The sequence below is a fragment of the Mytilus edulis genome, chromosome 8 (assembly GCF_963676685.1).
Source record: "Mytilus edulis chromosome 8, xbMytEdul2.2, whole genome shotgun sequence".
Taxonomy (NCBI): Eukaryota; Metazoa; Mollusca; class Bivalvia; order Mytilida; family Mytilidae; genus Mytilus; species Mytilus edulis.
This window is the reverse complement of record NC_092351.1, coordinates 25,334,201-25,361,922: the sequence shown is the minus strand read 5'-3', so window position 1 is coordinate 25,361,922 and position 27,722 is coordinate 25,334,201. Positions and strand designations below refer to the sequence as shown.

General features: G+C 33.0%; 4 protein-coding genes across 7 annotated transcripts in view; 2 read left to right on the top strand and 2 right to left on the bottom strand.

Moving 5' to 3' along the window:
• Nucleotides 1-6: 6 nt before the first annotated feature.
• LOC139486948 (uncharacterized) lies at nt 7-5,360 on the bottom strand. Of its 2 annotated transcripts, XM_071271986.1 has the most exons (8): nt 5,314-5,346; nt 4,873-5,034; nt 4,350-4,541; nt 3,737-3,864; nt 3,192-3,378; nt 2,079-2,183; nt 1,049-1,159; nt 7-721 (listed from the first exon to the last, which is right to left on the bottom strand). In XM_071271986.1, exons 1-8 carry the CDS (start codon nt 5,329-5,331, stop codon nt 425-427), a joined length of 1,200 nt encoding a protein of 399 aa, XP_071128087.1. In that variant the 5' UTR covers nt 5,332-5,346; the 3' UTR covers nt 7-424. The 2 variants fall into 2 exon arrangements, with proteins under 2 accessions (XP_071128087.1, XP_071128088.1); XM_071271987.1 differs by lacking the exon at nt 4,873-5,034 and having other exon boundaries at nt 5,314-5,360.
• A 2,469-nt stretch (nt 5,361-7,829) lies between these two features.
• Nucleotides 7,830-14,739, bottom strand: LOC139485172 (heat shock 70 kDa protein 12B-like). 2 transcript variants are annotated; one of them, XM_071269407.1, is made up of 5 exons: nt 14,688-14,739; nt 12,592-12,970; nt 11,296-11,514; nt 9,559-9,721; nt 7,830-9,005 (listed from the first exon to the last, which is right to left on the bottom strand). In XM_071269407.1, exons 2-5 carry the CDS (start codon nt 12,898-12,900, stop codon nt 7,957-7,959), a joined length of 1,740 nt encoding a protein of 579 aa, XP_071125508.1. In that variant the 5' UTR covers nt 12,901-12,970; nt 14,688-14,739; the 3' UTR covers nt 7,830-7,956. The 2 variants fall into 2 exon arrangements, with proteins under 2 accessions (XP_071125508.1, XP_071125509.1); XM_071269408.1 differs by having other exon boundaries at nt 14,496-14,696.
• On the top strand, nt 14,717-26,507 carry LOC139485171 (uncharacterized). 2 transcript variants are annotated; one of them, XM_071269405.1, is made up of 7 exons: nt 14,717-14,855; nt 17,818-18,166; nt 21,048-21,310; nt 21,993-22,191; nt 22,867-22,938; nt 24,389-24,514; nt 25,446-26,507. In XM_071269405.1, exons 2-7 carry the CDS (start codon nt 17,819-17,821, stop codon nt 26,379-26,381), a joined length of 1,944 nt encoding a protein of 647 aa, XP_071125506.1. In that variant the 5' UTR covers nt 14,717-14,855; nt 17,818; the 3' UTR covers nt 26,382-26,507. The 2 variants fall into 2 exon arrangements, with proteins under 2 accessions (XP_071125506.1, XP_071125507.1); XM_071269406.1 differs by lacking the exon at nt 14,717-14,855 and adding an exon at nt 16,045-16,243.
• The window catches only part of LOC139485170 (serine/threonine-protein kinase MRCK beta-like), a 30,540-nt gene continuing 17,547 nt past the window's right edge, over nt 14,730-27,722 (top strand). Inside the window, exon 1 of the mRNA XM_071269402.1 lies at nt 14,730-14,936. The gene's annotated coding sequence lies outside the window, so the exon portion shown is untranslated. The remainder of the gene's footprint in view (nt 14,937-27,722) is intronic.

The window sequence follows — 27,722 nt, the reverse complement described above, 5'->3', positions numbered from 1 at the left end:
TCAAAGCAACTGATACTCATTTAGTAATGAATTTTGTCATTGGAAACCACTTTTTCCAGGTTATTTTGCATAAATTGGAAAACAACCTTACATTTGATAATGTGTGTTAAGCCAAATGCCCAGAAATCAATCATGTCAAAATTATAGTTTACAATTAAAAGTAATACTAAAGCAACGTGATGGTCTTTCATTTGAAATTTTATACAAATCATATACATCTTTTCCTTTTATATTAAACATTCTCATTTAGTCTCGATACCTGTATACACCGAAAGTTAATAATTATATAAGTATTGAAGTGCATATCTTTTTGTATCATTCTAACATTTATATTACATTTTTATTGTGATAAGACATTAAAATGATTGAAGCCAAGTAAAAATCTATATTGCACTTTCAACGTTCCCTGTATTTTAGCTGAACTTTATTTGGTATGACGTTTCGGAACAACATGACCATGTCGTATTACTGGGCCACCATGATATAACACCAGTGCCGGCCAAATTGTGTAATCTGTCACCTTGCCTTTTACCCGGAAATACATAAATTTGCTCATGTCTATTTGCTCATCATGTCTGGCTAACACAAATCTCAGAGGCGGATCATAAACACTCATTAACCATGTGATCTCAACACATTTATCCAAATAGTTACTTAGTTTATCTACAAGCTGAAATTCGGACCAGTTCAAGTTTTCCTGGAGGTAGAGCTTTTTAAACAGCTAAAATAAAGCAATAGTGATAATTCTTGTGTTTTGTTTACATGTACTATCAGACAAAATCATAACTGAACTAGAGAAATGAAAACAATTACATATTTATTCACTATGATCTAAATACAATCTTAGTTAAAACCGTGTGCATAAAATTGAAAAGCATATGCATTTGTATATTTAATGTATATATATATTCACGTTGAATTTAATCTTCAGAATCGATCTTTCTAACGTTGTTATGTATTTACATTTTTAAAAACGCTACCGTAGTAGATATCATTTTTTATATGAATGTTCAATAAGTTTAAAGTTTCTTTAAGAAGATAAACTTACAGAAAAGAGAGATGGCAAAGATTTCATAGCTGTTGCTTTTCTGACTTCTTTTGCATACATTTCGTTCTGCGCAGTGACTTCAGCATCGTCTTTGGCCCTTTTACGATATTCCTACAAAAAGAAAAGGAGATAGTATACTTGAATATAAAAATACTGAGCTTCGAGCAGAATTCAAAAAGGAAATCCCTTATCAAATGGCAAAATAAAAAACTATAACACACCAAAACGAATGGACAACAACTGTCATATTCCTGACTTGGTTACACAGTACAAAATGGTGTATTAAACATGGTTTTAAAGCTAGCTTACCCTCACACTTGCATGACAGTCGCATCAAATTCTTGTTTTTAACTGTGCAGGTACTTGTTATCGAGTAAACAATATACAACGCAGTCACATTATATTTGCTTATTTTCCAAATGAGAAATATTTGATTTTCATCTTGAGCTTTAAAATAGTTGCAACAAGCATCACATAGAGGCACGCCAGAGGACGGTCAAACTCATAGATAGAAAATAAATTGGCATCACCATGGCTAAAAATAAAAAGACAAACAAACACATAAAATACAGGAGACAGAGCAGAGAAAACTAACAACTAATCAACACGAACGCTACCAAAAACTGGGGATGATCTCAGGTGCTCCGGAAGGGTAAACAGATCCTGCTCCAAATGTAGCACCAGTTGTCTTGCTTATGATATTACAAACCCGGTAAATAGACTATAATTCGGAAGATCACATTCGTGAAAAGGGGAGTGTATTGTAGTTGGGACATAAGGGACATATTCGATATCATCTGTCAAACGGTTATTCCATAACGGTCAACCAACTCGTGATAGGAAATACAAGCCCGGGAATATCGTATATATTGGGAGATACATATACTCCGTATGCAGGTGATGCTGCAATGTTGCTGCATAAAAATGGAAAGTTCACAATTGGGAAGCTAAAATCATGTCTTTTGTCGTAAAGTTTTGTTTTCAACCGACCTTCTATTCATTATTTATGTCATGTGTAAATGACCCTTACCTGTCCTTCCATGTGTAAGGTAGGTTCTAAAACAGATTTATTAAGATGACTGACCAATTTCTCCTGCTCGTCTCTGGCAATGTCTGAACTAAAGTCGTAGGCTTTCTAAATGAAAACACATTAAATGGATACCTTTTCCTTACTAGATTGAAAATATAAGATTTGTATAAGCGTATCTGTTTAAATTTAGTAAAAGTGTTTTTGTGACTTTCACTTCATGTTTCATATGAAAAAAGAATGAATAACTACTAGACTGATGACCAGTCATTTAACCAATGTTATATAACCTGTGTCATAAAATGAATATAATAGATGTTCTATTTTCTTTTGTTAACAAATGACACATCATGTCTTTGTTTTGAAAGGTGTAACATTTATTGGTCTGCTTTCCTCCTCGTGCTATAAGTCTAATCTGTTTTCAGTCTGGTCTTACCGATTTTCGGTTCTTTTTGTTAAAATAATGTTATTTCCTTTCCACATTTTGTAAGTGTGCATAGCTTTATCGGTTTTTCAAACACTGAATTTTTAATCCTGATCACGATCAAACGGTCGGGTGTCTTTAGTGGTTCTTAATTTGCTTTCCCTTCTGATGCACATATCTACATTGGTTTAGATGGCGTCCGTTTTATAAAATCATTAGTTTTTTTGGTCTTTTTTTTTCTTTCGTATGTTTATCCCTCTGTCCAATAAACTTTTTGTCGCATTTTTCTAATGAACTATAATTCAGAGATTCCTGAAACTTGAAAGTAAGCTTCTTGTGGTAATACTTTACCACAGTATGCAACAGTGGCGGATCCAAGAGGAGTACGCGGGTTGCAACCCCATTATTTTGGACGACCAATGCGTTTGAATGGGGACATAAGGTTAGAACCCCCTTTTAAAAATGTATCTGCCCTTGTGCATGTTCACGTTTATCACTCATTAAATTTTATTTTAACCTAACACATATAGCGGGCATCAGTATTGAGCATCTCACCATTAAACTTGTTTTAATTTTATTTGTGTACAGAGTTATGGTTTTATCTTCCCTTTGTTTACATATACAATCGAATATCATACAAATAACCAAAATGTATTTGAAATCGCAGGGTTATTTCTTAATGGAAACCATACCAATAGCAAGTCTCTTAGAAATATAAATGCTTCTGATTCTTCTGGATACAGTCCCATTACTACTGGCAGTGCTTCGTGCCATTGTATGTCAAACAAACCATCATACATATCTCCTATTCTTGTAGGTCGTATTGGGTTACTAGTACCAAGTTCAAGGTATTGTCCGTGGTGTTGTCTTCTACTCGACCTTAATATGTAAATATAAAACAGCTTTATAGTTACGTCACATTTGATGACTAGGTAGACTCGAATGAGCCAATAATATAATGCTGTGATTCAATTTATGTTACATAAATGTTATCTTAAAGCACAATTTAATAAGAACTAATGTTTTATGCACTAAAGATTATTTGTTATATGTTATGCATTCATTAAATATCCTTTACATAATTATACTGAAATATTTATTTGTGACCCGAAATACTTAACATTTCAAAATTCTACTATATGTAATAAAATCGAATTTAAAGATTTAAATTGATTGCCAATGAGATAAATTTTCTTCATGTGATTACTTATAGAGTTAATTTGAAATGTTACACTACCTAGAATTTAATTCATCGAGCTCTAGTTTTTGAAGTCTCATTTTTCTCCTCATGTCTTCATAGTCTTCTAATGGTATAGTGACAGTATCTGGTAACTCACACAAGCGAGACCGCTTCTTTTCGTCTAGCTATAACAGATTTATCGTGCAATTATCTGCTTTGTTTTAATAACTAAACATATTCTAATCATCATGATAATAATAGTGTTAATCAGTGTTAACCTTATGGGTATGGGTTTTCATTTTATGCTAACTAATTAACTAATTCAATAGTGGTAACCGAAGATTTGGATTGTGAATGAATAGCACACACGGAACGAAATTGATACCCAGAGCAAGCATATACAAGCTATAAAAAGACAATCTCTAGTTTATTGGGACTCAGTTTATAGCCTGGAATACACTATTACTACGCCACAATTATACATTCGGTAGCCTCTCCAAACTGACCAACCCATCTGCAAAACTACACCCCAAACAAAAGGGGAAAAACCCACTTCCTACTATATTGCATGTACAGGAGACCCTACCTGAAAACGAGAAAATTTCGGCATCAAGAATGATCAACGAAGTTGTAAGTAAACAAACATAATTTAATTGATTGAATTGTTAACCTGTTTTGCTGAAATAAGATCAAATGCTTCCTTTACTACCAGGAGTCGACACAGCTCGTCTTGTGCTTCTTTCTGTACGGGAACACCGTTTCTATCTGTGGTTAACATTTCATATAGAACATTGGCATGTTTCTGCAAGGGAGCTAATGCTTCAATCCTGTCCACATCCTGCTTCTCTACAGCTAGGAGTTCCTAGATGAAAATAAATATTAAGTACTAAATTTATATGAATAACATGTGATAAAATATTTTGGTAGACACATGTTCATATGCATTTTTGCAGACATATATATGCTGATTTCTTATAATCTTGGTTGACGGGTTGCTGTCTCATTGTTGTCACCTGCTTATGATGCATACAAATGATTAAACAAATGCGTGTTGTTTAAACAACATTGAAGAGGGAGTAATTACTATTATAGCAAAATTTCTTCAGAATTTCATCCGACATTTATAGTCAATAAATGCATATATCTGAACGTTTAATTCTATTATTTTATTACATCACATATATACAACTAACTTTCCCAGGGTAAACTTGAAAGCGCTGATCCGCTGCCAGTAGACCTTCATACTCCCCTTTAGCCTGCTTGATCTTGTCAATAGTGTATGCATCTTTGACTTGTCTCAAGAGTCTAATGATTGCCGACCGCTTTGATTTTGAAGATGCACTACTGGCACTTTTCTGGAATCAAGGAGAACAAGTTCATTAATGAATGTGACACACAGTTATGACAATAACAAACATTATTAATTTTTCTTTAATACTGTACGATAGTGCCATTGCACATTCTATATTAATATGGTGAAAACAATCCTAGTTGTTACTGTCCCCATCTAACTGACACATTGTAAAGGTAAACATTTTGCTGTAAACAATTTTCAATTCCAAATACTACCTAAAAATTCTGAAGTTTCATAAGATATCCCCTTTACACATATAATATTAATTTCAATCACAAACCTGATGTCGAAGTGCCATAACCACAAATAATTCCACCGTTTTTGGCGAAGATTACAATTATCTAAAAAAATATCCAGTTTAAAAACTCACGAGAAACAAACCATGACGGAACACTACCATCAAATCATAATAAAATGTCAAATTATTTAAATATTATTGAATGTTATTGTAATAATTCTTGTATTGTTAATATCAAACTACAAATTAACAAAAGACATTCGACATAACTGTGTCTTTATAGTGTACCTTGTTTAGATTGTAATCTGGACCTTTGGTATGCTGCAACCAATGTTTCACACATACAGTCAATCGACTAAAACGTACTCATTGTATTTAACGCATGTGTAAATTTCAATATGTACACAATATTGTCGCTTTAAACAAAGTTAGAGATTTTTTTTTTATTGTCCGAAAATATTTATAAATGTGTAGAAACTCAACACATATTACTATCCAACAACATGCAATCTAAAGCAGGGAACGTCAAATTTCAAAGATTCGCTACGCAGGCTAGGCATTCTAAAGATTTTTTTAAAATACTTTCTATTACCTTTTAAACTTTATTTATTTGAGGTTTTGTAGAAGAAACGCGCGTCTAACGTACACAAATTGGTATCAATGATGAGGTTTTTTTGAAACAAACATTCACCCAGTTTATGTCGATGCCACGTCTGGCAGAGGGTTTTCTCTCAAAGGATATCACCATCCAAAGAGTCAGCACTTTTGTGTTAACATGTTTTATCATTTATAGGGTCAAACTTACATATTAACTGGCCCGGGAACACAGTTGTTTCGTGGAGCATTTCTTTTAGACAATAAATTCAAATTCAAAAAATCGCACCTGCTCTATTTCAAAAAGATTTTTACAGTGTAGTGTACTACTAGTGGGACAAATAATATCAAAATTGTATAAATGTCTACCAGCTTTAATTCAATATATTGACAATTTGTGTTAAGGGGGGCTAAAATTCAGTTTGACAACTACAAACGTAGTGATATTTGACCTTTTTGAACTGGACCAATTCACTACTTAACATAAAGATACAGCACCCGATTTAAAAAAAAATGCAATTTCATCCCCTTACTTAATATTTCATGCATTAAATATCAAGAAATGAATTGGAAAAGTGTATTAAATTAAAAATCCAAGTTATACACTGTTCACACTAGGGACTATATTCGTGTCCTTGGACCAACTGTTGAATAAACTTTTTTCTAAATATTTTTTCTACAGGAATGGCCTTCTCTTATCTGTATTTAGCTGGCAAAACCCTTTTAGAATTTTTGAACTACTAATGTTTTTCAACTTCGTCCCTTTTCTTGGGCCTATTTAACGTTTTTGATTTCGAGCTGACGTGATGAGTCTTTTGAGGGCGTAATTTACAGATCAAATTTTGATTGGCGTCAATGACCAGCAATTTGTCAATAGAAGAGTTCACATGTCTTGTACATGTATACATGCTGGACACAAAGTTTTCAGAATAATAAATACGACACTCTCATCGTCATCTAGCTCGTGTCATAGAATAGAATTGCAGTTGTGAATTCTAGAGATGATAGGCTGATTGAACAGGCAATAAACTGAATTGGATTTATGTTTATAATGTTTCTGCACATTTATTTCTCATAAAAAATAGGTGTACGGGTAATTTCAGTACGTGGAGGATTTTGATTTGTACATGCCGAAGAAGAAAACAAAAACAACAAATGATTGTACAAGGATGGTGTTAAGTTGTCTCACAGACGAATTTCTTTTAAGTATGACGCCACAAGGACTCTTTCTATAATTCATCCAAGTCAATAGAATTTCCATTTTTTAAATTAAAAAACCGCTAGAAATTAAAAAAAATCTGTTCAAGGTCGAAGGTCAAGGCCATAATTGACCATTACCTTCAAGTAGACATAATTATGTTCCCGTAGTCATTGCTGAAGATCCCTTTTGTCTTTCACTAACTGTTCTGAATTTATCATCATTTGAAAATTTAAAAAAAAAAATGCCATAGGGTTCTATAGTCAATCCTTCCTTTCTTCCCCCCCCCCCCCCCGCCAAAAAAATACCTCTTCATATACGTATACCCCAATGCAAAAACAAAACCACGACGGTCCAACAAGAGGTCAGACATACTATGGAACCCTGGGTAAATCTGACAAACGGTTTTGGAGAAGTTCTGTGGACAAGTTCATAGAAGAAAACCTAACATAATTTCCCGTTTATCATTTTCAATTTGTTGTGTCCTGTAAACTGAATATACTGTTGGCACGTAGTATTGTTTGTTAAATAGATGTTGTTTTTTTGTTAAGGGAGACGGATTTATAAAAGTTTTTCCAAACTTGTTTCCGAATCCCATACTTGACCTTTATGAAACATTGTAATAATTATCTTGTAATTTGTTGTGCCCTGTGGAAAATATTTCATGCATATCCGGAATATACCAAATACTCTGTACAAAAAGTCAAATGGTTGCTTTGTTTTACAAATTTAAAAAAAAATGCTAGATTTTTCCATTACTGAACACGTTGGCTTAAATTTGTTATTTTAATGTCTAAGTGGTAATACAATCAATGTGTTCAACATCCGTCATCTTTCTCAATATAACACCTTAAACAATAATTGTAAAACGCATATTAAAAAGATCAGCTTCTCTACAAAAAGTCAAAGAATGATTTGTATGTAGAACCAGTGGTCGATTCCTTAGCTTCAACCATAAGTTCAGTTTCTCCAAAAATCATTTTCACGTCAACTTTGAGTTTTTCGTCCACTTCCGGTAGCTGAATGACAACCTTTCCCAAATACTCGCATCCTTTATCTGTGACATATTTAGGATTACTATCTTCAGTTGCAAATATCTTTAAAAGCATTTCTTTTTGGCGTTTCTTTATTGTGACATGACGGCCACTAACAGCTTCGCCAACTTTTAGTGTTTGGTCGGCTTCTATGTATTTCTTGAAAACGTCTTTTACTCTGTCTGTACCTTCAATGCTAACACGCCTTTCTGGTGAATGTTCACCGGATTTAAATGGCGGAGAAATGTTTATTCCATATGTATATCTCGATATTCTGACGGAAATTGTTTGTGGTTGATGCCCATACATAACGGCACCTTTCAACACAGCTAACCCAGCTTCATCTGGAACGACGACTTTCTTGCCCGGAAACGCATCTTTAATTGCCGACTGCATTATGGGAGACTCGGAAAAACCTCCGACCATTAATATCGTGCTTACATCTTTTAAAGGGCCTTTAGTCATTAAAGCCTTCACGTGGTTTACCAAATTGGTCTTTGGATCATTGAACAATGCACGGAAAAGATTGGCCTCCATTCGTAACTTGTCTCCGACCCAAGTCATTTTGCCTGCGTATGCCATCTGTTTTATAACTTCTTTGATTTCCTCTCCCGTTTCTTTTTCAAATGATTGAATTAGTGAAACAGGGACTTTTAACGTGACTTTTCCTTCGGTTTCGTTTGTAATGTTTCTTTTCTTTGTTTCCATCTCCCTCAAGATATCTAATGCATCAGCTTTGTTTTTCTCTTGAAAAATTCTAAAATGATGTCCACCAACAATTTTAATAAGAAGCTGATTAAAAGCTTCATCTACACGTGTGCCACCCCACGAACCCCCACTTGGTTTCTGTAATTCTCGGAGGCTACCCTCGGCATCCTTCTGATGACATGTTATATCAGCTGTTCCACCTGAAATCATATTTTCTACATGTCAGTTTTATAAAGTATATATAAAAATAAGGAGAGATGCGGTATGATCGTCAATAAATCTCTCCACCTTTAAATTTCGTAAGAGGTTAGCAACTGTAGGTTACCGTACAGTCTTCAAGCTCATAACAGATAGCAAGCTATAAAATACCGTATAAAATACCGTATACTGCCCACCCATCTTTAAACTACAATAAAGTATAGTTTGCATCAATTATTTCGATTCTGAATAAGAGTTATATTGTATGTTCTATATATCGTCGGAATAATTAGCATAATATTATTACTAGCCTAGATACAGTTTTTTCGACAAAAATTACGATTTATTATATTAAAACACTTTACTAGAATTCGTTTGACGTACCATAGTTAATTGTTATCTTCGCTATTTTATGTGGGTTTTTTTTTTGGGGGGGGGAGGGGGGGAACAGGTCTGAATAAATTGTTCCCGTTCAAAAAATGATTCTGATAGTTCATAAAGTAAAGCCAATATAAAGAAGACAGAACATGTATGTTTAACTTTAATCTAACATACCTCCCAAGTCAAGAACCATGTATTTAGCCCCTCTTCCGGATGCTGTAAATTCATTGCCTATACCGTCCTTATCTTTAAGTTTTTCTATTGGTAAATGTTGACAATATAAGGATGCTGCTTCGGGTTCCAAACATATGCTAAGCTGTTCTCCACTAATACCAGCCTAAATTAACAAATGGCAATAATAAAGATTATTTAGTTTGGTGTTGGACAAATATCTGATGCACGTTCTTAGAATATATTTAAAATAGATAATCAATTATTATTAACGTTTAGGTCAACTTGTTTCGCCAACGTCAGTATATATGTTTTCTTCGGACACTAAAGCACTCTTTGCCAGTTAAAGAAATGAAGTCATTTAACCAACACAGATTACATTACAAGCTCCCTGGTGGTGCCGTGCTGTCATTTGTAACAATACCGATGGCTAATAACGAGTTGACAAAAGGATCCCTCATATTTTATCCCGAGTAGTTTTAATTCACATTGATTCAAGGATAAAATCAAAATATACCCTTGAAAACATATACATTTTTGTTAAGGGGCCAGCTGAAGGACGTCTCCGGGTGCGGGAATTTCTCGCTACATCGAAGACCTATTGGTGACCTTCTGCTGTTGGGTTTTTTCTTTGGTCGGCTTGTTGTCTCTTTGACACATTCCCCATTTCCATTCTCAATTTCACATTGTACCATCATTGACGCCATGCATCAACAAGGAAGAGAGGGATTGTTTTTAAACATGCTTAAGATCTCATACTTATCTTCCAATTAAAGTTTAAAAAAAAAAATATACCATAAATTAATAATGACATGAAATTTGATAATTTTGATGTCTTACTTAGCAACAAATAGTTATAAGACCTGAATTAAATTAAAAAAAGCAAGCATAATTTCAGTCAAGTTAGATTTAAATTGGCGAGATATGATAGTATAGAAGATATAAAAAGTATATCCCAGAAATCCTATTAGTATTAGATCTATCTATAAATAAAACGAGGATGTTCAAGTTGTCGCTAGTTTAAATTAAAAAGTTGCCTTTTCATTCTTTTTATTTTCAAAGAACAAGGCATTTGAAAATGACCAATCATTATCAAAGTTTAAACGTTCTGGTAATGTTTTTCACTTAAAAGTGGGGAAATGTCCACATATGATCATCAAAACGTTTTGCTGCTTATATTTGTCAGTTTGAATAAAATTGAGAATGGAAATGGGGAATGTGTCAAAGAGACAACAGCCCGACCGTAGAAACAGCAGAAGGTCACCAACAGGTCTTCAATGTAGCGAGAAATGAATTCCACTTTTATTTTGAATCTTATTTGTAGTTTTCCCATTGACGATCATATCGTACTCCATAATTTTATATGTAGAAAGGCGCCAATACAAATATTGACAACTTTCTTGTGTAGCCATGGCGTTGTTAGTTTATTTTTGACTCATGAGTTAGAATGCTCCTCTTGTACATGTATCTTTCGCCTCTCGTTTGAACCGTTTGCTAAGTCAGCTAAATAAGTTTGAAAAGAGCACTTCCATTTACTAGTTGGGATATCTAAATTTTTTTTTTTGTCATTTTTTTGTGTTCATTTCCGTCAACAAATCAATAGCAGTTACAGAAGTGGGTTTTCACATGGATGAATATGAAATACATTGATTAAAATAAATAGCCCCAAATACGATGATCTCTTGATTAGTAAAAATAAGTTGGTAAACAAAACCCCATCAGTTTACAATTTCACTGCACCTTTTCTGCGGCTTCTCTCATAAACTGTTTAGCAGGCTCTGTCCAAATAGCTGGGACTGTTAACACCCAATGAATGTCGTTATTATCTAGTCCAGTTCCTCGTGTTTCCAGGGTTTCTAACAAATGACCCTTCAGATATCTTATAACCATGGAGAATATTTCTAGAGCTGGCATTTCTTTACCATTATCGTCTTTGATCATCGTTTTTCGTGTAAGATGCTTTAAAATAAATTGATGAATAACGCACGTCAAATTTACGAAATGGATAATCTGACAGTTGATAATCGCTTTAAACGAAACAATCTGATTGAAATACAAAACATTTATTAGCCAATCACGGCGACAAACATGAGCAGAATAATCACAATATAATTTTCAAACATTATATAAAGCAAATTAAAGATAGGTTAAAAATACAGATTCTCAGTCCAATCTTTGCTTTCAAGGATCTCACAACACTTCGTTTAAATTTTTGTGGGAGTAATTACTTCATCAGCCAATACAATTATAGCTTTCAGATTTGTTGAAGGATCGATGCGGCAAAACCAGACTGAAAGAATCCCGAACGGTCTAAAAATATATAGAACGGAGCTTTTTCAGATCCTCCAGTGTAAACAAAGCTTGCCAGGGAAAAGATCGGTATTTTAATTACATTGTAAAAGGAGCAAATTAACATAAAAATAACTATATAAACTGTCAAGATCATTTCTATGGATAAGATAATATTTGGAGAAAATCTGTCAGAGACAACCCCCCTTATACGTTCAGCAAATTGATATCTTAGAAAAAACAAACTTGCGACATTCAGCAATGACATTCCTAGTTGTGAATAAATACATTTATCTTATAATATGTAGTCCAACTTCTCAATAGGCTATCCATTGGTTCATAATACCGTGCACAAAAAAGTTGCAATTAACGAGGATAAGAGGAAACAACCTGTTTCAAAGAAAAATCTTTGGATTTTAGAATTTGAAATTTAATATTTAACGGTTTTAAGACAGATTTTAGGAAGCCGTTTTTCGTCGGTTTTATAAGCTTTCTATAAACATGTTCAGTCTGTTTTAAAAGCATTCAATCAATAACATTTCAAATACTAAAAGCGATGGATGCATTATTTTTTTTTTATCTTTAGTCATAGTTCTAAGTACTAAAGTTGTATGCCAAATTTTACCAAAAGGCTGAGACATACCCAATTTACAGTCATTGGCATTAAGGGGCATGTCAGCATATACCTTCCTTGATATATCAAATAAAACATCTTTCAAATTAATGAAAATGCGTTTTTATAATTACCTTTGTTTCATGAAGTAACATCTTAAATCTACGAAAGTAATAAAAATCTAGATGTTCTTCGTCTAAAGCAGCCTCCGAGTACTTGTCTTCAGCATCGTACCCAAAAGCCAGGAACTTTTTAGATTTGTCTAACAGAACAACAGTTGGTGCCTTCAGTGATATCAAGCTTCTAGAACCAGCTGTCCATTGTTGATTGACGGAGATTTTCATTGGATCATTTTCATAATCAGTTTTGAAAGAAAACGCATATCCAGAAAACGTTGTTCCAAAGTCAATTGCTGCCACAAGGATTTTACTCTTTTTACTCATTTTGAAGTATAGTTTTTTTTTTTCCCTTTATTGGTTTTATTTTTATCGAACTTGTATTTCAGAAATCATTCTGTAAATAGATACATCATAAAAATTATGAATGAGAAGCTACAAAAGTATTGCTAAAAATGCATATTTCTTATTAACAGCTCCAACAAAGGTCTATGGACTCTCTCCTGTTATGGCTGTACTTTATAGACGTTGTACATGTTTATTATTTATTGTTTGCTGCCTCGGTCCTACATAGCGATGTCCCCTCAGTCCCCTTTTTGGACCCTTTGAAACCCGATGCATTCACTCTTATAAACAAACATGATGTTATAGATCATAGAATCACCTTTTAACTATTTCTATGTTATCAAGACAGCAAACATTAAATAAAAACAGGTATCAAGACTTGCATTTAGAGAGGAAAACTTCTTTCAGAGACGTAGCAGGGAAGAGAGTTGGCTCTAATTCTCTACATCAAGCTGATCTGATGAAAACAACCCAAAGGTCTGTTAAAACAATTGCATGCATCATGAAATAAAGTTATACATATTTACATGTGAAATCATTTGAATTTCTGCAAGATTGTGTAAAATAATGATGAAGGCCGTACATTGATCTATAATGGTTTACTTTTTTAAATTGTTATTTGGATGGAGAGATGTCTCATTGGCACCCCCAAAACTCAAAAAATCAACAAATCATACAAATGGCATACAAGGGACTCTTTACCTATTTATAAAGTCAAAGACAATTTCTTTTTGTAAAAGCAGATCAACTAACATAATAACCTCCTGAAAGGAAGACCGTAAGTAGAACAGATAACAGTCATATAAATTAAAATGTCTTACTGCCCCGAAATTATGTTTCAGACAAAGCATACATTGTTTCAACGATAAACGATAATCGGAATTTCCTTCACTAAAGATCATAATGGGTCACTGTCACATCAACAAAAAAAATTTAACAAATATAATAACAGTATGAACTTGAATTAAATACTCCATTGAAATATGCCGTTTTTCAGTGTTTCAAACGTTAGATCTATGGGTTTTGTTTAAGATAATGATGATGGACGAAGTGATGGGGTATAATTAATGTTATCTGTCATTGTCTGTTATCTATAATTATTAAATAAATATCATAACGAACTATTTTTTAATGTTAATCAACAAAACTCTTCAGTTTCTTTTTACCCCTCTTTATTCAGTTAAAAAAAGGCCGAGAACTTTGAAAAATTCGTTGTTTATTACTGCGAATGGTGTGCATGGGCAGATCCACTGACCCATTTTACTGAAAACATTGTTCCAGCCCAGGATAAAGGGGGTGCGATTCAACCATATATCCACATTCAAAAGCATTAATTGTCAAAAAAAAGGGGGTCCAACGGCGGAAAATCCCCTCTCTCTCGATGCGCCACTGATGTGAAACCATTCTGGTGGTGATACGAAAAAGGGGGAACGTGTCTAGTCACATCTCTTCAAATTAAAATAGCTAATTTGTACAATATGATCTACAAATTTAGTATGCAGACATCACTTAAACAATTGTACGTAGTCTTTAAGATACTGTTGAGGAATTGCTTTTGAAAAGAAAGTACAAAATACCATTTTGGATGTTTCCATTCTGTACATCAGCTATTATTAACACTTCCTGGTGTAACAATCAACAATCTACCACCAGGTGGGTTAAATAGGTACTATTTGCATATTTAATTGAAATGTACATACATATTCTTTTATTTTGTACTGGACCCAACCGTTATAACAAAATAAGTAAAAACATATATAAATACATACCCCTCACCTGTCCATTTCCCGGCGCATGCGTATTTGGAATTTAACTTTCGGTTTTAAATGTAAATATACACAACAGTCATAAGTGTACAAGAAAGTATTGAAAACTAATATATGATCATTTATACATCTTACTAATTTACATGGAGAAATAGATCTTAAACATTGAAGGTAAGCAAGATAATGAGTTAACTGAAGCTTATTATATAATGACTTACTTTGGAACACTAAAAATAGTTTCTTACTTTGCTAGCTTTTTAAAAACTCTTATCGGTTTGTTGCCCCCTATCAACAGTTGAGGGTCAACGGGGTAGATAGTAATATGTTATAATATGAATACACATATATAACATATTTACATAATTCAAAATTAACATTAGAAAAAAAACTGATATTAAAAAATCATGCCATAAGTTTTATACGTTTAAATAATATATTCATTGGATCATTAACAAATTATTTTACACAATCTTGCAGAAATTCGTTTCAAATGTACAGAAGTGCTGAACGTGTTCTTAATATATTCACATAGGATGATCACAAGTAATTCGTGGCTACTAGTTTATTGATCATAGATGTATTACAAAGTGTTACTGCCCAACTAACATCCTCTTTTCCAAGAACCAACAGCATATCGATCAATGTCATCAATATGATCAAAAATGAAGTTAAAGTTCATACAATTATAAATATAGTTTTCAAGACTATACATGCTAAACAGGAGTAGAAATGTCCGTGATGAAGGCCGTACATTGATCTATAATGGTTTACTTTTTTAAATTGTTATTTGGATGGAGAGATGTCTCATTGGCACTCACATCACATCTTCCTATATATCTAGGGACCAATATGGAAAGTAAAAAATAAAACCATAACAATGGCTTCAAGTTATATGCTATACATGTATAACATGTATAATAATGATAAATATTTTGTGCAATTATTCAGACCGGTTTTTTGAAAATAATATAATGTAAAACAACAGGCCCAGTGCAGCTTATTTGAATATAGAGAAATTCAATTCAATTAATACCTCTAGAGGTCTTTCATAATAATTTGAAGACTTGCTTTTCCTGTTTCTATATTTGTATTTTATATCTTAAAAATATCTGTAAAAATTGCAAAAGAAAAATACAGAACGATATTGTTCACTTAAGAGGTTTAAAATACCTGTTTAAATGTCTTAAGGAATGCGTGTGATATTGATATGGATATTTGATTGAATATTTACAACGAATTCAGGTGTGGACTAGGCATTTAACTGATAATAACATGTAGAAACACGAAAAAATATTTCTTATTGAGTCCAGGGACATTTTAAACATATTTACTTGATCACATATAAACATGATAAATACATGAAAACTATCTTTTAATTTGACATGTTTGAAGACAATTAATATTTATTTATTAATACATGCATTATTTTTGTATTGTCATATTAACGTTAAGCACAAGTTCATAAGAAAAACTAATACTGAGAATCACGTGATTTTAGAATATTGAACATGTATTTGAGAATAACTTCCTCGTGGGATTATTACATGTAAAATTTTAAGGTTTGTTTGTTTATGGATATTGGTTTCTTAAGTTTACTAAAAAACTGTATAGCACATTACATCATGTACATGTATACATTTAATTTTGTTGAATATTTTGTACAGCATTTTGGCACATGTACTTTCAATGACTTTCGTTTCGATGTAACAATAAACTTGCAGGATTATCTTGGATTTTTTTCACTGGCGGATCCAGTAATGTTCTTAAAAGGGGGCACTGACTGCCTTATAGGGGGTCGCTTCATTCATGCTTCAGTTATTCCCTATATGATCAACCAAATGTTTGCTCAAGAGGGCGGTGGGTGACACTCTCCCTCCCACTTTCCACCTAAGTCAGTCTCTTATGTTTACTACTGGTTTCCGTGTCTAAATTAACCATCCTTTATGTTGGTAGATCTACAAAAGACAGTTTAACATTGCAGATTCTAACCATCGAATTTATTGTGATTTTTTTCCCCTCGTCCTATGGTGCATAAATATTTGGCTCTGTACATTAAGAAAACAACTATCAGTCAACGAATTTATCTAAATCCTCTTTCTTTAATCTTAAAGTCGATGAAATATCATACGATAACAGAATAGTTGAAGACATCCAAGTGCATGTAGGCCATCAAGAATAACATATAGCCTGCTAACTTTGAGGTTATGGTGTTGATCCCTGGCCCATCGTGGCGAGTTGTGCTCGTCTGCAATTATCTTAATTGACAAGGATTAGTACAATTTTCACTTTTTATTACTAGTATTTTTTATTCTGTATGAATTTTTATCTTAAATCGAGGTCGAATAAATCGAATCAGTTACAGAGCTAAACGAATTATATATGACTTTAACAGATTTTAATTATTTTGAAGTGAAAAAGGAAAAAAAAATATCTACTATTTTTCTTTAGCCAATAATTTGTTCTCTGATATTTTGTTTTTTTACCAAGTAAGTTTTGGAAACTTCAACAGACCCTAATTAGTGGACAAAATGTTTCAATGTCATGTGCAACTGTAACATATGAAGATTTTGGGTGAATTTCTTTCTATTACAAACCGGATGCAAACGGCTAAGCGCGCACTTGTATTGAAATTTTGTTTCTAACATACGATTGCAAAGTTTACATAAACTTTGACAACGTATGCACTCGCTAAACATTGCGTCTAGAGTTTGTTGTTCATCGTTTGTTAGAACAAACGCTACAGTTGTTTCTAACTTCACCCTCATCAAACGATATATTCGTTTCTACGTTTGTAAAAAGTATCTTTCAAACAACTTGTGCATGCATTATTGAAGTTAAAACAGGGTCAGTAAACACTCATTGAACGATGTATTTGATTCTACTTTTTTAGCGTTTAGAAAACAACAACTAATGCCACATAACGTTTACAAAGTTTTGGTCAGAAAGAAATGCACTCTTTGTGTTCACATGTAGAAATTCAGAATTTTTCTCTGTTAGGACAAAATTGTAATATACATGTAACATGTTTCAACTAAACCACATCGGGATTTCGAGCTGTTTTTTCGAGATTGAATAAAATACGGAGTTTTATATGTTGTTGCATTCCATAAAGATGATATTGTTCAATATTTAGGATGGCTTCCAAACCATTCACACACACATTTACGTATGGAACCAGTCGAAAGTATGGGACTGTTTCTGGTACACCAAGTTATCTTAATGTTGACACGGAGTCGTCGCCATACGGTTCAAGATCGACGTCACCATACGGTACAGGATCGACCTCGCCAAATCCGTTAGATAATTTGAGACAACGAATTTCATCAACTGGTCGGTATTCAACAAGTAATGATTACATGAATTCAACCTACACTCCCCCTCCTTTGTCGAAGAATAAAGACGTTGCACAATTTGTGGAAATCGCAAGAAAGCTACAAGCCATTGATCTAGATGCAGTGCAAAAGTCATTCGAAAGTTTTCAGGTAATTTAGTCATTTATGAAAAAAAGAAAAACATTACATGAAATAATAACGTAGAAATTTATTTTTTACACATTTTACAAATTTATAGTAAACGATATTAGGACATTGTAGGACAATCATAATAATTATTTTATTTCCTGACAGAACAAGTAATTATGACCAAAAAAAATAAGATTGCCAAAACAGATAATTTCCATAATATTATCATTCATTGAAATCACTACTACATGTATGTGACATTGGCATACGTATAATAAAAAACACGTATAATATACTCAAATAATGTAATGCGGACTTTCCGTAGGGATGCTCATCTTGGACATCAGAAATAAGTGGTTTACGATAAAATACGCCAGATCCAATTGCCTTCAAGTATGTTTCATAGAAGTCAGCTATGCATCTTGGACCTGCAAAAGAAGAATTATGAACTTTAAAATGTATTTTCCTCCACTAAACTCATGTTGCATGTATAGAAACAGAAAGAAATAACAAGTGGTATTTATCAACAAGTTTAAAATTAATATAAAAACTAGAAAACTCAACTGATTAGTTAGAAAGGGTCTCCCACCGGCAAAATTTTAAATATTTTATGGGAAACAGCTGAAGATTCAGAAAATGATATAGACCAGTCAGCAACCCCGTCCTGTCTCTTCAGATGAAGCGCCCACAATAACTAGCTTTTGAGGGACGGTACGACAAACAAACAAACGGACGGACGGAGAAAGCGAAAATAAAAGACAACCACGTGCTTTTAATATGGTAGTCTTCAGATTTCTACAAGTTTATACGATTTAGCGGCCTGAAACAAATTTGTCACGGCTTTGTCATTCTTTTTGTTTCAAAAATACATAAAACGTGATATGCTAATTGCCGTTTTAAAAACATGTTTTATTAAAAAAATTAAATACGTATACTTACCTCTTGCATAGTGTTTGATATCTTTATTATTCAGCCGTAAATCGCCTAAACCAACTTTGAACGTCTTGTTGTTTCGACCAATGAATCTTAAAAATCTTCCAGTAGCATCTTGTTCGGAAATTTGAGTGAAGACAAAGTTTTCTTCATCGTCGCTTAAAAAATCCCGACATTTTTAGCTTCTAGACAGACTGGCAAGAGCTCGTGCAGAATTTTAGCGGGAATAACGTCATTTTGGCCACGCCTTGATAATTATCATATTTAATGTCTGTATAATATAGCATTTTCATTGGTCATATTACAAATCATATATAACCACGCCTTACTCATTAAAATTTGTAATGCACTCAAACGCTACGCGTTTTCGATGCATTAAAATCTTAATTCGTAAGAGCCGTGCTATATATATAACATAGCATATTTGTCATTGAAGTATAACAACTCGTTTTGATAAATATTTCAATCATTTTGTAGATTTATTTAGCTCACCTGGCCAAAAGGGCCAAATGAGCTTTTCTCATCACTTGGCGTCCTTTGTCGTCCGTCGTTAACTTTTACAAAAATCTTCTCCTCTGAAACTACTGGGCCAAATTTTACCAAACTTGGCCACAATCATCATTGGGGTATCTAGTTTGAAAAATGTGTCCGGTGATCCGGTCAACCAACCAAGATGGCCGTCAGGGCTAAAATAGAACATAGGGGTAAATGCAGTTTTTGGATTATTACTCAAAAACCGAAGCATTTAGAGCAAATCTGACACGGGTTAAATTGATTATCAAGATCTATCTACCCTGAAATTTTCAGATGAATCCAACAACCCGTTGTTGGGTTGCTGCCCCTGAATTGGTAATTTTAAGTAAATTTTACTGTTTTTGGTTATTATCTTGAATATTATTATAGATAGAGATAAACGATCATAAACAGTGCATTAATGTTCAGAAAAGTAAGATTTACAAATAAGACAACATGACCAAAATGGTCAGTTGACCCCTTTAGGAGTTATTGCCCTTTTTAGTAAATTTTTAACCATTTTTCGTAAATCTTAGTAATCTTTTACAAAAATCTTCTTCTCTGAAACTACTGGGCCAAATTAATCCAAACTTTGCCACAATCATCTTTGGGGTATCTAGTTTTAAATATGTGTCCAGTGACCCTGACATTCAACCGAGATGGCCACCACGGCTAAAATTAGAACATAGGGGTAAAATCTGCCCTGAAATTTTCAGATGAATCGGACAACCCGTTGTTGGGTTGCTGCCCCTGAATTGGTAATTTTAAGGAAATTTTGCAGTTTTTGGTTATTATCTTGAATATTATTATAGATAGAGATAAAATGCAAACAGCAAAAATGTTCAGCAAAGTAAGATTTACAAATAAGTCAACATGACTGAAATGGTCAATTGACCCCCTAAGGAGTTATTGTCCTTTATAGTCAATTTTTAACAATTTTCATAAAATTTGCAAATTTTTACTAACATTTTCCACTGAAATTACTGGACCAAGTTCATTATAGATAGAAATAATAGTAAGCAGCAAGAATGTTCAGTAAAGTAAGATATATAAACACATCACCATCACTCAAAACACAATTTTGTCATGAATCCATCTGCTTCCTTTGTTTTATATTCACATAGACCAAGGTGAGCGACACGAGCCTCTAGTTTATTGTTTTTATCGTTACTCGAGGATCACTATTTTCAACTAAAAAATATGTCATTAGTAATGTTAGTTTAAATTCAATCATACGAATAAAACATACAGAAAAAAAAATGAACAAATAAGTTACATGCTGGCGGACATAACCTTACGCTAATGTTACACAGTAAAACGAAATGAATTTGGACATCATGTATATAAACGAAAGACTGAATACTAGACCCATTACGATTTCATTAACAAGAATAATCTAAGCATTTATTGCTTTGATTTTTTTCATAATTTGTATTGTTTCTTACGTCTGTAACAGAGCGGACATGAGGATGGAAATTCCAAAGAAGAGGTCATCAAATTGAAAGAAGCTTATGGGGTGCTGGAAGAGACGTGTAAGAATTTTGAAAAGAAATGTATGCAGGCAGTTGAGGATAAAAGTGAATATGAGGAAAAGTTTATAAGAATAAAAGACGAATTGCGAATTAAAGAAAAAGAGGTTGAGCATCTTGAAAGAGTGGTTGTGGATAAGGACAGAGATCTAAAGCACATGGCCAAGGATAAAGAATCTGCTCTTTCCAGGTAACTTTAAAAGTTTTCTCTCTTGTTAGATACATTGATCATATGTTTTATAATTATTTTCTCCTAAAGATTAGCACATACATGACATAGCTTTTATACAAAAGAACTATACTCAGATTCTCTCTGCTATTATCTATTCTGTTGTGACCTATATTATATGATTATTGCTTCTCATGTGCATTTGCATTCCGCCGTTTATATAGTTGACTGGTGCATGGATGAAAAATTTGTTGAGTTGCTTTTTTTTTCTCATTGTTTGCACTGAGTATTAAATCTATTCTATATCACCGCTTATAATAGCTTGTCTTACCTTGTTTTGTGTCAATTTAATGCTGAAACAATCCCTTATATGTTAAACATACGACACAAAAAACAAACACATTAATAGGGTAACTTGATATGTTCTTCAGCAATAAACAGCTCTCTAACAACAAATATGTACAGATGTAAAAGAATCAGTTTCATCTTGTTTTAAATTAATGGAATTGTCATTATTGATAACTCTAAAAAAAAAAACCGGCAAAATAAAAAACCAGACACTATTACCATGATTACCATTACACCAACAGTGGTATAATTTTAACCTCCATCAATTATTAGTCATCATCTCTCTCGCTTTGTGTAATACAAGTATTTTTTTAAAGTTTGATTCAACAATAAATGTTTCTTTATATACTTCAAGACTAAGTAAAGAGATGGGAGACAAACTTAGCCAAGACAATCCAGCCATAGCAGACTTGAGTGACCCAAATCGATCAACGAAAATAGCTGAAATGTACAACTCAATTTACGACAATGAATGGACTGATGCTTTAGAAACCCTGCAATCAACACGACTCGATGAGGAAAATGCTGTCATCTCTTTATTAGAAATTATGAAGGTAGTTTGAGACACTAACCTACTAAATATTATCGTTTTACAAATATGTGAACAAAACAATTTTGTTTATTAAATAGCAATTCTCTGTATAGATTCATTTTGATGCAAAATCTCCTTTAATGTCAAATTTGTTTTACAAACAAAACGTGAAAAATGCAATATTATCTGCAACAGCAGATAAGTAGCTCAAAATATAGTGTTGACAATATGGTATCTATAAAACTGTTGCATCTTTGTATAATATATTTCAAAATTTCTGTAGGTTTTTACAAAACTAATATAAAATCAACACTTAATGACTTTCATGCGTTCAAAGCGCTTTTCTGGATTTACCTTCATCGGGAACACACAAAGTCGTCTGATTTTGACCATGCATGTTCACTTACAGGAGAAATTGGTCCTACTCATCTACAGAAAAGAAATGAATAAATAGTTTGCACTGTGTAAAATAAGGGGGAAATCAAAGCCAAAATTCCCTTCTCTTCTAATTTTTATATTGTCCCTTTATACAAATTATGAATTGTCAGTGTCTAAACAAATATAACGTGTCATAAATACGGGTTATGGTCTTTGACTCCGACTAGTATGCCGCGACCCCAGCAGAAAACTTTATGTTACTTATATGAATGTTGTTTAGTAAAAACAAGCATCTTTCAATTTGCTTTGTTCTTTTCAGACCATATACGAATTCTGTTCCAGTGCTAAAAAGGAGCATGTGGAACAACTTGAAAATCATTTACTTCGTCCGGTATGTATACATTATTTATGAAATACTTTCATGCCCTAACTTCTATCTCTGGTATGTTATTCAATTACTAGAAAAACTTAGTATTAATATTAAAGAAAGAAGTGGGACGATTGATTCCTTTCAGGTAATATGTCAAAATTTAGATTCACGATATATTTGGTATAAATGCCAACGAGACAACAATCGACAAGAGAAAAAAAACACAAAGATTAAAAAAATCGAAAATACTGTATGTTTTGTTTTGAGGAGCTACAATATGATTTTTATTGTGGCTAGGACGAAATTTGAAAAAGCAAGACAGGAGATTTGTAAACCTCCTTTATATTTATTCTTTTATAAGAAGTTCTTTGAACGTGGAGATTTAATAACAGAATTATTTGCCCCTTAAGGCAAAAAGATGCCATACAACATCAATCGTATATTATCCATCAAATATCAGAAAAATGAAAATTGAAAATTGCATAATTAAGATATTTTCCAATTGATATTTGGAACTGGTATGATAACACCAAAGCTCTGTAAGCTTATAACATTTCTGAAACTGACCAGGAATCAATGTTATAAATCTAAACTTGATTTTATTTAGGAATGTATCCAGTTTGAGATTGATGACTTTGAAATTTTCAAGTCAGAAGGGGGAAATGATGCCGGTCAGATATATATCAGATTTTTGCAAAAATGTAATAGTGCCCTGAAACAAAAAGGCAATCGATGTGAATACGATTTTGTATGTCCTTTGTCATGTCGATAACAGTCATCAGATCATCATACATGTGGTGTATTTTAGTCACATCAGGACATCTTGTGCGCGTTTGTAAATAAAAGATGGGCCAAGTATGCCAGCGCAATATTCAAACCCTTAAATCGAAAATAAACTGACAACGCCATGTATAAAAAAGAAAAAAAGACAAACAGACAAACAATAGTACACAAAACACAACACAGCTTTAGAAAAATAAAAACTAAGCTTCACGAACCCCATAAAAAACGGGGGGGGGGGGGGGGGGGGGAGGGGGACATATGAGTATCGAATATTATCGATATATCATTGATTCAGTGTTGTTGGATAAACGTTAAACAAATATTCGTGCTTATTTAGAACGGAAACATTTTAAAAGATAATTAGAAATAGCAAGTGTTTGTCGTCGGGAATGCATTGCTGAAAATTTAATTTGATTGTTGAGGGATTGCTTTATGTGTTATCTAGAAATTTGGAATCTCAGTCAAAAGGAAATAAACCCCTCAAAGAATGTCTGTAAAGTGTGTTTACTAGATTAAATACTAGGGACTGTAGGATTCGCCTTACAGAATACAATTTTATAGATATAAAATAAGAATTAAATCGCACGGAACAGACAATAAAAACGAAACGTGCTGGTTTATATAGTTTTTGCAACCGACAATGGTTTTAAGAATTTTTTATCTTGAAATAAACCCTTTATAATTTTAGATGTCAAAACGCGAAGCTTGGTCAGAAGAAAACCCGTCAACCAAGAGCAGTCAAAAGCAGATCCGTTCTTTATTGATGGAATGTATCAAATTAGGTGCAAAAGATATGATACCAAGTCTGCAAAAGGTAAATGTCTACATTAGAATAACAGGGCATTAATCGAACAAAGATATTTTTATTGATATGCAATTACAGAAAAAAAATCTGTAACAACTTGTTTTTATATTTCTATAGAACGTGGCATGTAAACCATTTGTAAAACCCAATCATAGATACAGGAAGATGTGGTGTGAGTACCAATGAGACAACTTTCCATCCAAATAACAATTTTAAAAAAAGTAAACCATTATAGGTCAATGTACGGCCTTCAACATGTCACAAGTGTTTTATTTTGAATAATATTTTAAATAATAATAAGAATAGGAAATTTGGTCGTAAATTTTCTACAAAACAAAAAATTGATGGAAAAACCCCAAGATAACAGAGACAATGTTTTATTTCAATCAATTAGTCAGACAGAAAGACAGACAGTCGAATCCTTTATCTGTTAGTACTCCATGTTTAAGATCATTCCTGAAATAACATTTGTAAAGTCTTATAAGACCAACAGTCTTAACTCAGTTGTACCATGAATCGTTCGTGCAACGCTTGAACCAATTAAAGTTATGAAAGTAAATGTCCTTATAAACTATTATATATTTGATATAAGAAGTAGATTTAAGAGAGCATCAAATGCGAAGCACCAAGGAAATGTGAAAGAATATGCAAATGATTTTCCTTTCACATCAGATGTTTCTTAAAGATCTTAGATGACATATTGGTCTTGCTATAACAACACTTATGTATTCATGATTTATGATAGATCAAAGGTTGCTGAAAATAATTCAAAATATTCCCACTCACTTTGTAGTAGAAGAAAGGAAGAAGTAAACTTTGTCCTTTATATATTTTTTTATACTAGTCAATTTTAACATTCTAAATTAACTGTATCAAAGCTTTATATGTAAAGGTCAGAGGCTTTTTTTCGTAGTGACTCCGTATCTTTTTATTATTTCAGAGTTATTTGAGTATGCGATCAAAAGCAATGTATGCAGAACAAATTCCTGAATACGTGCAAAAAGTTATGGAATTGTGTTGGCTTATGAACATGTGTAATCCACCTTTAGTTTTCGGAGATGTCCCTAGAACAGGTGAGCAACTGGATAAAGATTATTACAAGGAGTACACAAAACAAGGAGACATCGTATCATTTGTTGTTTGGTTTCCTTTACTAATACAAGAAAATGGACCGGTTTTGACGAAAGGAGTGGCACAGCCAATACCATCTGAAGCGAAACTTAGTCGGTCAAGTGTTAAAGAACGGAGTAGAAAGGACTTAAAAGATGACTGGTACAAACCAGAAAGTAAAGCATATAGCTCACGATACAGTCAAGAGGACAAAACGAGATACAGACCAGGGGAAGGGGAAGAAACATCAAAGAGAAGATCAGATTATAAAGAAGACGTGGTTTCGCGGTTATTTGAATCAAATAAAACAGGAGGCCGCGTCCATATGGCAGCATCAGATGGAACAACTATAGGAACTAAAGATAACTTGTATGGACATCAGTTTGAATGGACAGACACTTCTGCACACCAAAAAGATAGAGAAAATATACCTTCATCTGACTTTATGAAATCTTACAGAGATCGTAGTCAAACAAGTCGGATATCAAATGATCAATATGGTAGTAGAAATACACAATGGAGCAAGAGCACGTCTGCAGGAACCAGCAGAATATCAAACTATGTCGCAGACATCGAAGCAAAGAACTATCTCAAATATGATACAAGCAACACACATACGGACAACACTTTTTCTGGTTCAAACCATTGGAAAAGCTCTAACCAGCAAGAATCGCCTCACATTGACAATATAGAATATAAGGAGCACAAAGGAAACCTTGTCTATCGAAATTTACCAGACGGTAAATGGTGTTATGTTCAAAGATGATTTGGGATATAAAGCATACCTTCTTTTATTAAGGATTGCCAGTCTTCTTTTAACAGTTTCATATCATACATTTATTGGTTAGAAGTTATTTCAGTTTAGTAGTGTTTAAAATATGACCTTTTGTTTGATATTGTCTTTATTTTATCTGTGTATATAATTATTGAAACTTTTGATATATAGCTTTATAGAATTTATACCTCAAAGGGAAAACGATGAAAAAAGTGTCCATTTAAAATAGTTACTCCTAGAAATATTTAGACGCTTATTAGTACGAAAGTGGGTTATATGATATCATATGACATATCATGTAACAGATATTTAGACACACTTGATGATACACAATTTCTTGCGTCTGAATCGATTTTTTCAATTCACCTTCATCAGGTACGCTAATAAATCTGTCATTTGAAAGATATTTGAAGTAACCAGATGACACACGAAAAGATTGATATACGTCAAGGTGCCATCTCAATCAACATATTTAAGAAAGCAAAATAAACCAACAATACATTTGAGCTCTTCTCATCACTTATCTCGTCGTTAAACTTCACAAAAGTCTTCTCTGAAACTTTTGAACCAAATTTAACCCAACTTAGACACAATTATCAGGAGGGTATCTAGTTTAAAATATGTGTTCGATGACCCCGCATGTCAACCAAGAAGGCTGACATTTCTAAAAATAGACAGGTAAAATGCAAGTTGCGTTTTTTACTTTTATAACCGTTATAAATAGAGATAATCTGCAGAGCTTATTCGTTCCGACTTTTGAGCTCTTCCAATTGTTTATACATGTCAAAACTGTCAGACAACTTTTTACAGGAGTTTTCTAGGATGACAAATTTTATCTTGTGTTATTTTTGCCTTTTATCTTGAAAACGGATGATAGATAGAGAGAATGTTTTTGCATGCTAAATGCGACCAGCAAGACAAGTTCTACAAAAAAAGTCTGCACTGTCGAAATCGTCGGTCGGTCGACTCCCAATTACAGTTATGAAGATTTTTACCATTTTTTTTGCGTTTTCGCGTTAGTTTTCACAAATTATAATAGAAATATCTTAAAAAAAAAAAAAAAAATGATCAGTAGGAAAAGGTCTTCAATTAAGACAATTAAAAATTTGCAGAAAATCGTATACAACTTATACTTTGAGGTTTTTTCCCCCGTTAATTGCGTACTTTTTGCGTTATGCCTTATATGATAAAAAAATTGATAAACAGATGGACCGTTTAAATCACAAGAATGGTAAGAACGGCAAGATCTAATAGCATGTCAAATTTGGCCGATATAGTTACAATAGTAAGAAGACTGTCACTCTCTGTGTATAAGAGTAATTGCCCTTAAAA

Excerpts from the sequence above, each read along its gene's own strand:
- LOC139485172 (XM_071269407.1), bottom strand. The coding sequence starts at position 12,900 with ATGAGTAAAAAGAGTAAAATCCTTGTGGCAGCAATTGACTTTGGAACA. Across the intron at positions 11,515-12,591 it reads TGTTACTTCATGAAACAAAG|CATCTTACACGAAAAACGAT; the intron begins GTAATTATAAAA and ends TTTATTTTAAAG. Across the intron at positions 9,722-11,295 it reads TGAGAGAAGCCGCAGAAAAG|GCTGGTATTAGTGGAGAACA; the intron begins GTGCAGTGAAAT and ends TTGTTAATTTAG.
- LOC139485171 (XM_071269405.1), top strand. The coding sequence starts at position 17,819 with ATGGCTTCCAAACCATTCACACACACATTTACGTATGGAACCAGTCGA. Across the intron at positions 18,167-21,047 it reads AGTCATTCGAAAGTTTTCAG|AGCGGACATGAGGATGGAAA; the intron begins GTAATTTAGTCA and ends CGTCTGTAACAG. Across the intron at positions 22,939-24,388 it reads AAAATCATTTACTTCGTCCG|ATGTCAAAACGCGAAGCTTG; the intron begins GTATGTATACAT and ends TTATAATTTTAG.
- LOC139486948 (XM_071271986.1), bottom strand. Across the intron at positions 2,184-3,191 it reads TTCTAAGAGACTTGCTATTG|AAAGCCTACGACTTTAGTTC; the intron begins GTATGGTTTCCA and ends GTTTTCATTTAG. Across the intron at positions 722-1,048 it reads CTTTGCCATCTCTCTTTTCT|CTGTTTAAAAAGCTCTACCT; the intron begins GTAAGTTTATCT and ends GCTTTATTTTAG.